Raw genomic sequence first — 11,415 nt, 5'->3', positions numbered from 1 at the left:
AACAGGTACAAGCGGTGGTGGACGCGCTTCGAACAGCCGGATTGACAGCCAATCCCAAGAAATGTGCGTTGGGACTCACGGAAGCCCGCTACTTGGGCTACGTGATAGGCCAAGGAGTGATTAAGCCCCAAATTAACAAGGTTGAGGCAATCCAGAAGTGGCCTAGACCCCTGACCACGAAGCAGGTTAGGGCCTTCCTGGGTATCGTGGGGTACTACAGGAGGTTTGTAAAGGATTTTGCGGGACTATCAGCCCCCTTGACGGACCTTCTCAAAGGCAAGAAGTCCGTCATGGTGCGCTGGACTCCGCAGGCCGAGGACTCCTTCCGGGCCCTGAAGGGGGTCCTGTGCGGACAGCCCGTTCTCGTACACCCTGATTTCCGGAAGGAGTTCATAGTACAGACTGACGCCTCAGAGGTCGGCCTGGGGGCAGTGTTGTCTCAGGTGGTTCAGGGGGAGGAACACCCCGTCACCTTCTTAAGTAGGAAGCTCACCCCTCCCGAGCGGAATTATAGCGTAGTGGAGAAGGAGTGCCTGGCGATCAAGTGGGCCTTGGAGTCCCTGCGCTATTACCTGCTGGGATGGCAGTTTCGCTTGGTGACGGATCACTCTCCACTGGTCTGGATGAGGTCCGCCAAGGAACGGAATGCCCGGGTTACCCGGTGGTTCCTTTCTCTGCAGAACTTCCGGTTTACGGTTGAACATAGGGCCGGTGGGTTGCAGGGCAACGCCGATGCCTTGTCCCGCGGCCCGTGTTTGATGGCGGGAGTTCAACCCCGCATGCTTGAACTGAGGGGGGGGGTATGTGAGACTGTGACCGGGGTTATCTATGACGGCCGGTATGTCTCGCCCCGGTTGTGCTCACTCCATGATAGAAAGTAAATCCACTCTAGGGTTAATGCTGTTTCCCTACAGGCTGAAGGAAGGGTTAAATGGAAACAGGAACAAGGGCAGGTGTGCCGGGTGTGAGGGAGTGAACAGAACTCCCTGAGTTCTCTGCTGGAGAGGCACATGTATATTGTTGTGGACTTTTGTTTGGACATTAAACCGTGTGCTGTGAACCTTAATGCCTGGATCCCGTGTCTTCTGCTGCGCAGCCGACCGCGCTACCTCACAAATATATATATATATATATATATATATATATATATACACACACACACAGAGATTCAACAGCAGGGAAGGAGCTGAGCAGCTGTTAGCCAGGCTGGGTGGTTGAAGATTAAGCAAAGGACAAAAGCTATAACTGAGGCTGGTCCTGTCGCTGGCTCTCTCTTTGCTACTGCGTCTTTGGATTATTTAGGGTCAGCAATGTCCTTGATGGTCCCTTTTGCTATGCGGGTGTTAACAGGTCAGCTTGAAGCTCTTTCCTGTCCTAAGGTCCTGTACCTCGTCGGTGCATCATTCCGGGAGTACTCCACTGTACTCCACTGGAAACCACCTCTCCTGGGTACCATGTCACCGTTAACCCGAGTCAGGATGCTGCTCAGTCACATCCTTCACCTTCACCAGACTTAGACTGACTTCAACTGACTACTTTCCACAGTCTGCCCCTCCCACCTGGTCAAGTAGTGGACTGGAGTGGCTCCACCTCTAGGCGGCCATCCATGGTCCCACCCTAGGTAGGTACCATTGTATGGTGGATTGTTGGGTAAAACAGGGATTACCTGGGTTTTTGGTGTTACCGGCACTGAGGTACTGGGGCCCTTGTGGAAATGCAGAACCTTGTAGCACCCTGATGGTTTCAGGGGCGCTACAATTATTTAATCAATCTATAAGTATGAAGATTTATGGTGGGCAGGAAAGAGGGACACTGAGGACATGTCAGTCAAGTTAGGAGAGTGGTGATTCAGCAGCAGAAAGGACACATTAACACTGTTCATTAGGCCAGGTAGACAGAGATTCAGCAGCAGCAGGAATGAGAGACACAGAGGAAATGTCAAGCTGGCTACATGGGAGGAGATTTAGGCTTGACATAGTTTGTAGTCACACTCAGGCCTAGTGTCTAAGAGGACTAAAAGGTACTTCTGTAGGAAATATATAGGCTCTTTGATGGATCCATGGGGGTCCAGCCTTGCAGTGTTCTACTTACCGGATTTGCTACTAATGTCTTGGCGCCATATACTACAGTCAACCTTCAGAAAGCTCAAGAGCCCATGTTTCAACTGACCAGAGCTATTTGGGGGTATCAAGGAGACCAACATCAGTGGTTTTAATGTTTTGGCTGGTGTATAACGATAGATAGATAGATAGATAGATAGAGGGATAGATAGATAGAAGCAGCCCCGCAGATATACAATAGCATAGGTATATAGTAGATATACTTAAGAAATGTCAGTATGTCAGGGTGATGATGACTTTATTCATTATTAATCCATGACTTAGAGCAGAAAAGTTTCAGCACCACCTGGAACTTTTTTTTACCTCTAAGTTACAGATTAATGAAGGCATCTTCTTCACTTTCTTTACATGAACATTGGAGTGCTGCCATTTTTTTAAGTATATCTACTAAAGATGTGTTTTGCTTATTGTTCCTTCTTTTCTTACTTTTTCTTGTATTATTCTTCATGTCTTAACGTACAATAAAAATATGAGTAGAAACTCCTAACTCGGAGGGAGTGTCCCTCTGACCAGACCCCTTTCTTTCTGCAGTGTCATCCATATCTGGTGAAACCCATTAAATAGAGGCTGCACACTCTCCCTTTATCAGTTTCTTGCAGGACTTGACAAGAAGACAGTTGCGTCACCATCATCATGGCATATGACACGAATATGAGGCTTAAATTTTCTATCTTGGCCATCGGACTCCAGATCCTGCTCATTGTACTATTTGGGATATTTGTTCGATATGACACACAAAGCCATTCACCCCCTCAAAATGCCACGCACAGGGACGACGAATTTGTTGACTTATATCCATGTAAGTATGACTTTAATTCATTGTTTGATTATATGGGGAAAATTTGTTTAAATGTTTTTATACAAAATTAATTATAGAATTCTATTATTGTAAGTTATTTATACATTTATATTTAGCTATAAATATATATATATATATATATATATATATATATATATATATATATATATATATATATATATATGTATATATATATATATATATATATATGTATATTAAGAGCTATGTATAAATGTAAAAATAACTTACAATAATAGAATTATATGAATTAATTTTGTGTATATATATATGTATATATATATATATATATATATATATACATATATATATATATATATATATATATATATATATATATATATATTTATATAAAAATTCATAAAATAATGCAAGTAGTATATAATTAATGACTAAAGGACAAGTATTTTTTGATACTGATATTGAGTACAGAGTAAAAAAAATACGCTATAATTTTCAGTGTGATTAAAACAAATAAAATATATATTTGCTTCAATTAAATATTGCTCTAATTTATTAAATATTCTATTTATGATTAATTAAATTATTTATTCATTCATTTTAATTCCTTCTGTTATTTTAGTACTATTAGCAAAAGTAATATTACGTTTTGCTGCCAAAAACTAAAAAAAAAAAATACATCTTACCACGGGAAATATTGCACAAGAGAATGGTCAGACTGTGTCTAATTACATCCATGAAGCAGGATTTCCTCTTAAATGATAACTTTCCGAAGTCTGAAATTTATGTTAAGGGAAACGTCACTTTGGCAGTGGTAAGACAATGAGTAAAATTATTACTTTTACTGTAAGGTGACGAAAAATAAATAGTAATTAAAAAAATAAATTAATAAATTAAAAAATATATATATATATAAAAAGAATAATTATATATATATATATATATATATATATATATATATATATATATATATATATATATATATATATATATATATATATATATATATATATACACACACCGGTATATATATGTGTATAATATTTATTTACTTTAATTACTATTTCTTTACTTTACAGAAAATGTAATAATTTACTGTAATTATATATATATAGATATATATATATATATATCTATATATATATATATGTATATATATATATACATATAGTGTACATATGTATATATATGCACAGTATATGACAGTACGTATGTATATATATATATTTATATACACACACATAAATAATTATATGCACAGATGTGTGTATATACAGTGCCTTGCAAAAGTATTCAGCCCCCTTAAACTTTTCAACCTTTTCCCACATTTCAGGGTTAAACATAAAGGTAAAAAAATGTTCATTTTTTGGTGAAGAATCAACAACAAGTGGTACACAATTTTGAAGTTGAACGAAATTTATTGCTTGTGTCCAACTTTTGGAAAAAATGAAAAACTAAACTGGGGCGTGCAATATTATTCTTCCCCTTTAAGTTAATACTTTGTAGCGCCCCCTTTTGCTGCGATTACAGCTGCAGTCGCTTGGGGTATGTGTCTATCAGTTTTGCACATGGAGAGACTGAAATTCTTGCCCATTCTTCCTTTGTAAACAGCTGGAGCTGAGTGAGGTTGGATGGAGAGCGTTTGTGAACAGCAATTTTCAGCTCTTTCCACAGATTCTCGATTGGGTTCAGGTCTGGACTGTGACTTGGCCATTCTAACACCTGGATACGTCTATTTGTGAACCATTCCATTGTAGATTTTGCTTTATGTTTGGGATCATTGTCTTGTTGGAAGACAAATCTCCGTCCCAGTCTCAGGTCTTTTGCAAACTCCAACAGGTTTTCTTCAAGAATGGTCCTGTATTTGGCTCCATCCATCTTCCCATCAATTTTATCCATCTTCCCTGTCCCTGCTGAAGAAAAGCAGGCCAAAACCATGATGCTGCCACCACCATGTTTGACAGTGGGGATGGTGTGTTCAGGGTGATGAGCTGTGCTGCTTTTACGCCAAACATATCGTTTGGCCAAAAAGTTAGATTTTTGTTTCATCTGACCAGAGCACCTTCTTCCACATGTTTGGTGTCTCCCAGGTGGCTTGTGGAAAACCTTAAACTACACTTTTTATTGATATCTTTGAGAAATGGCTTTCTTCTTGCCACTCTTCCATAAAGACCAGATTTGTGCAGTGTACGACTGATTGTTGTCCTATGGACAGACTCTCCCACCTCAGCTGTAGATCTCTGCAGTTCATCCAGAGTGATCATGGGCCTCTTGGCTGCATCTCTGATCAGTCTTCTCCTTGTTTGAGATGAAAGTTTGGATGGACGGCCGGGTCTTGGTAGATTTGCAGTGTATGATCCTCCTTCCATTTCAATATGATCACTTGCACAGTGCTCCTTGGGATGTTTAAAGTTTTGGAAATTTTTTTGTATCTTAATCCAGCTTTAAACTTCTCTACAACTGTATCACGGACCTGCCTGTTGTGTTCCTTGGTCTTCATGATGCTCTCTGCGCTTTAAACAGAACACTGACACTATCACAGAGCAGGTGCATTTATACGGAGACTTGATTACACACAGGGGCTTATATTTATCATCATCAGTCATTTAGGACAACATTGGATCATTCAGAGATCCTCAATCAACTTCTGGAGTGAGTTTGCTGCACTGAAAGTAAAGGGGATGAATAATATTGCACACGCGATTTTCAGTTTATTATTTTTTACAAAAGTTTAACATAAGCAATAAATTTCATTCACCTTCACAATTGTGTCCCACTTGTTGTTGATTCTTCATCAAAAAATTAAAATGTTTTATCTTTATGCTTGAAGCCTGAAATGTGGGAAAAGGTTGAAAAGTTCAAGGGGGCCGAATACTTTCGCAAGGCACTGTATATATATATATATATATATATATATATATATATATTTATACACATATTTATAGACTATATATATACATATACTATTTATATACTGTATATATACATACACATATACAGTATGTAAATACATATATATATATATATATTATATATTATATATGCTGTATATATATATATATATATATATATATATATATACACATGTATGAATTTAAATGCAGACATAAGTCTATATATATCACACACATGTATGTGTATATATATATATATATATATATATATATATATATATGTATATATATATCTATATATGTATATATATCTATATATATATATATGTATATATATATATGAGCACATAAAATTCTAACACCTTGGCCATTATTTTATGAGTCAATGCAGTCACCGGATGAACGAGCAAACCTATCGGTCATTTGGTGACATTATCTTATCGATTTGTATATGAGATAATTGTTCTCGGCAGCACATTGTCCTGGAGAAACAGGACTAGCTCTGCCGAGAACTATGGTGGCCTATGCAAACTAAGCGATCCATCACAGTTTGCTCTGTGCACATTATTATACACAATCTGCCTGTTTAAATAGGTAATGTAGAGACCACTGATTGGTAAATATTCATCCATTAATGCTGATAAATCGGGTAATGTAAACCCTCCTTAAGAAAATGTAGGTGGTCTCTCTAGCCACTCTACAGCTGCTCCGTACTGGGTACTAGTGTAGAAACTTGGAGCTTCTGGACTCCAGTGTCTGATAACATGGTAGAGGACGCTCCATACAGCTTTAGTGTCCAGGACCCCAGCTCAAAGACTCTATAAACATCTAAAGGGAAATTACAATCTGAGCCCGATATTTCATCAGTATGGATCCCTTATAAAAATGCAAAGTGTAACTCTTATACCTAATTCTCTCCAAAAACTCATTTGCTTTCATTCACATGCACTGTTGCACTGTTAGGGGTACTTTGCACGTTGCGACATCGCTATTGCGATATCGTCGGGGTCAAATCGAAAGCGACGCACATCTCGGCGCCGGTAATGATGTCGCAACGTGTAAAGCCAATAAACGATCGCAAAAGCGTCGTAAATCGGTGATCTGTGGAGTGTCGGATATTTTCATAATGTCGCAACATCAGGAGATACGATGTTGTTCTCGTTCCTGCGGCAGCACACATCGCTGTGAAGCCGCAGGAGCGAGGAACATCTCCTTACCTGCCTCCACCGCCAATGCGGAGGAAGGAGGTGGCGGGATGTTTATGTCCTGCTCATCTCCGCCCCTCTGCTTCTATTGGCCGCCATGCCGTGTGACGTCGCTCTGACGTCGCACGACCCGCCCCCTTAGGAAGGAGGCGGGTCGCCGGCCAGAGCGACATCGCAGGGCAGGTAAGTGCGTGTGAAGCTACCGTAGCGATAACGTTCGCCTACGGTAGCTATCGCAAGATATCGCATGTGCGACGGGGGTGGGTGCTATCGCCGCTCGGCATCGCTAGCATCGGCTAGCGATGTCGCAGCATACAAAGTACCCCTTACTCTATTACTCCAACCAGCCACATGTTGACATTCGAAATGAAAGGGAAATAGTCACTACTCAGTGCCCAAAATTTAGCCTAAATTCAAGGAAAATTAGCATGAGGTCAAGAATTTTTAACATCATAAAGCTTAAAAGTGACTGCACAAACAAGCAACTTTGCATTTATCCTTATTAAAAGTAATTTTTGTTCCGCAGAAACAGGAAGATTTTTAATTTCATAGTGTACAGAGTGTTCCCGAGAAAGGCGGACATCTCCTCAGTGCTTCAATGGTGGCCGGTTTTCTAACTACCTGAAGGGTCGTGGTTTAGAACCTTGCATGCATGGCTGTAGATCTGGCAGCTTAAGTTTTCCCTGTGTTCCTTGAATGCTGCAAAGCTGCATTTGCTTTCATCACGGGAACCCGCACAATTGGGGCTAGCGGCTCTGTTGTGCTCCTGGCCTGAAACCGACAATCATTTAAGATTAGTGATGAGCGAGGCATGCTTGTAACTACTCGGTACTCGCACGAGTATCGCTGTACTCGGCTGCTCGCGGGGGACCGAGTAATCTCGCGATACTCGTGCTGTACTCGTGGTCTTCATTTCTGCATGTTGGCGCTCTTTTGAGAGCCATCCCTCATGCCGGGATTGGCTGGCAGACCACTGCAATGCCACAGCCCTGTTAGTTGTGGAATTGCAGTGATTGGCCGGCCTGCACAGCGTGACCGAGCTTTATACCGGCCGGCGCGCTGTGCTCTGCTCACAGCTATCCAGACAGTCAGTGCAGGGAGAGTGTCGCTGATTCAGGGAAAGCTTTGCGGCCCTTATAGCTTTTTCAGTTGCAGGGCTGCAAACAGTGTGACCAAAGTCCTTCTCAGGACTATTCTAGTTGTATACAGGCAGGCAGGGTATAGCCAGGTCGAGTAACAGTAGCAGAGTCCTTCTCAGGACTATTGTTGCTATATACAGGCAGGGTATAGCCAGGTCTGAATACAGGCTAGTGACCAGAAGAGTCCTTGTCAGGACTATTGTACCAGTATACAGGCAGGCAGGCAGGCAGGGTATATATAGCCATTCCTAGTGGTGACCGTATACCAGCCTTCATCATATCTGGGGCTGGTGTACACAGTGTAAAACAGTCCAGATAGTGTCTGACTTGTCTGTAATTGTCGCTCCCCAAAAAAAAACCTGTTAGGTTCTTATTGCGTCCGTGCTTGGTTTTTAAAACCGCACGTGTGTGCCTGTTGGTGCAGCGTACAGGTGCACTTGTGTGCAATTTCCACAAACTTTGATATAACGCACAAGTAGTGAATATACACGTCAGCAGTGCACAGCATTGCAAAATGCGCAAGGGCATTGCAAGGAACAAGGAAGTGGACGTGATGGTGGTGCAGGCAGAGGCCGAGGTCGTGGGCAAGCTCTAATTTCGCCACAACAAAGGGCCACATCTAGTCGCTCGCACGTCTGTCCCAAATTCTTGGGGACCGCAGCAGTACACCGCTCTTGAACCAAGACAGTGTCAACAGGTTGTTAGTTGGATAGCAGATAATGCTTCCAGTCAGATTGGCACCACCAGAAACACTCTGTCTTCCACACGGTCAAGTGTCAGTAGCCGTGATACTGCACCGCACATTTCTGAACCTGATCCTCCTTCCTACCACCAGGCTGAGTACACGTCCTCCTCGGACATTAATGATCCCACACTTGGACACTCGGAAGAGCTGTTCACGTTTCCATTCACACATTCTGGCCTCTCGCCAGCTCATATTGAAGTGGGTCATGAGGAGCTCGTCTGTACAGATGGCAAATATTTGAGCAGCCACGTTCTCACGAAGTTGGCAACGTGTCTCAACAAGTGGTGGACGATGATGAGACACAATTGTCAGGAAGTCAGGAGGAGGAGCAGGGTGCGGAAGAGGAAGACGACGTGGTGGATGATCCAGTAACTGACCAACCTGGCAGGAGGATATGTGACGCCCTGGCACAGCCAGGTTGTCACAGAAAGAGTTAATCCTCCTTGGTAATCTGATCTCACACGGTGCAGCATGACAAAGTACAGCCCCCAGTGTAAGGGAAAAGCAGAGGAGAGGGGAGGGGCTGGAGCAGACAGTGTGTGGAGGCAGACAGGACGGAAGACTGGAGTGTAGCTCCCGGCTGGGAGTGAAGTGTGCTCTGAGAGGGCCGGGACAGGCCGTAGTGAGGAAGGGGCCAGAACAGGTAGCCGGAGCCGGGCGGTGGCCCCTCGGTGCCTGGGTACCCGGATCACTACAGGGGAGTGATTCCCCGTTCCCGGCTGAGGAGCAGTGGAAGAGAGAGGAGAGAAAGGCACTTGGCTGCAGGGAAGGAACAACCAGGGCTGCTGCACCGTGTGTGGGACACTAACACCCCCGTACCGGAGGCCGCGGACACCGGCAATTCTTAGTTCACCAGTGACTCCGTGTGACTTTATTGTGAGTACACCCGTGCCCTCGGGCATAGCACTGCGCCCTGCCCCCTGCTTACCCCCATCACCGGGCCCCGGGACAACCAACCCCCCTACCCACGGAGGGGACATAACAACTACGCTGCTCCCTGACATCGCTCCCGGGATCCCCTTCCAGAGCAGCGGTGGTGTTCCACCATCACCACAACCGTGGGTGGCGTCACGGACAATCTCCCCTAACAAATACCCCCTTTTACTGTGGAGCCTGGGATCACAGACCGGGTCACGGCACCGTGATACCCGCAGAAGTGACTCTGTGGCCCGGATGTGAGTACCCCTGGTCCCCGGGCGAAACAGATATGCAGAGCGAGGACAGCAGTGGCACCAGGGGGAGGGAGGCGTAGCATCACAACAGGCAGTAAGAAGCAGGGTGGTGGCCCCAGGCAGAAGTCAGGCAACCGTTCCCCGGAACAACACGACGACACAAGGTGCCTGTACAAATGTTGGGTCTTCCCGAGTCTGGCAGTTTTTTAAGTTGGATCCAGATGATTCAAAAAAGGCCATTTGCAACACCTGCCGTTCCAGCATCAGCAGGGGTACCAAAACTAGCAGCCTGACCACCACCAGCATGATCAGGCACATGTCAGCCAAGCACCCGGACTTTGTGGGAAGTACAACAGAGTCGAGGAGCAGTGCTTGCTGATGTCACTGCTACGTCTTCGCTGGTTGTGCATGCGAGCCAATCCCCTGTCCATGCTGCCTGCGAACAAGCCTCCTCCACTCCTGCACCTGCAGTTGCCTATGCAGAAAGAACACCATCATCAAGCACGTCCTTGTCCCAGCGCAGCGTTCAGTTATCCATTCAGCAAACCTTTGAACGCAGGCGCAAAATACACTGCCAACACCCCCACATGCCACAGTTCTAAATGCTAACATTTCGCGACTGCTTGCGCTGGAAATGTTGCCTTTTAGGCTGGTGGAGACAGAAGCATTCCGTGACCTGATGGCGGCAGCTGTCCACACGTTACTCGGTCCCCCAGCCGCCACTATTTCTCCCGGTGTGCCGTCCCCGCATTGCATAACCACGTGTCACAAAACATCACACGTGCCCTGAACAACGCTGTTTCACCCAAGGTCCACCTAACCACAGACACGTGGACAAGTGCTTGTGGGCAAGGCCGCTACATCTCGTTGACGGCACAACTGGGTTAATATTGTGGAAGCTGGGACCCCAGTCTGAGCGAGGGACGGAACACGTCCTTCCCACACCAAGGTTTGCAGGCCCTACCTCAGTCAGGGTTTCACCCACACTCTACAGCTCCGGAATGTCATGCTCTTCAGCCTCCTCCTCCTCCTGCGCATCCTCATCCACTGTACCCTCCACACCAGTCACAAGCTGGAAGCACTGCAGCACTGCCTCGGTGAAGCGGCAACAGGCTGTGCTGAAGCTAATCTGCATAGGTGACAAACCCCACAATGCAGAAGAGCTGTGGACAGCTCTGAAACAGCAGGCAGATCACTGGCTCACACCTCTGAACCTAAAGCCAGGAAAGGTCGTGTGTGACAATGGCCGGAACCTGGTGGCGGCTTTGAGGCGAGGCCAGCTGACACATGTTCCATGCGTGGCCCATGTTCCTCAACCTTGTGGTTCAGCGGTTTCTAAAGTCATACCCAGAGCTGTCTGAT

At 44.5% G+C, this 11,415-nt stretch overlaps 1 protein-coding gene across 1 annotated transcript in view; it reads left to right on the top strand.

Moving 5' to 3' along the window:
- The first annotated feature begins 2,700 nt into the window (after positions 1–2,700).
- The window catches only part of RHAG (Rh associated glycoprotein), a 122,107-nt gene continuing 113,392 nt past the window's right edge, over positions 2,701–11,415 (top strand). Inside the window, exon 1 of the mRNA XM_075341230.1 lies at positions 2,701–2,919. Within this exon, the coding sequence (XP_075197345.1) occupies positions 2,754–2,919 (166 nt within the window). The 5' untranslated portion in view covers positions 2,701–2,753. The remainder of the gene's footprint in view (positions 2,920–11,415) is intronic.

Source organism: Anomaloglossus baeobatrachus, chromosome 3, assembly GCF_048569485.1.
Source record: "Anomaloglossus baeobatrachus isolate aAnoBae1 chromosome 3, aAnoBae1.hap1, whole genome shotgun sequence".
Classification (NCBI taxonomy): domain Eukaryota; kingdom Metazoa; phylum Chordata; class Amphibia; order Anura; family Aromobatidae; genus Anomaloglossus; species Anomaloglossus baeobatrachus.
This window is presented reverse-complemented; position numbering and strand designations above follow the sequence as displayed.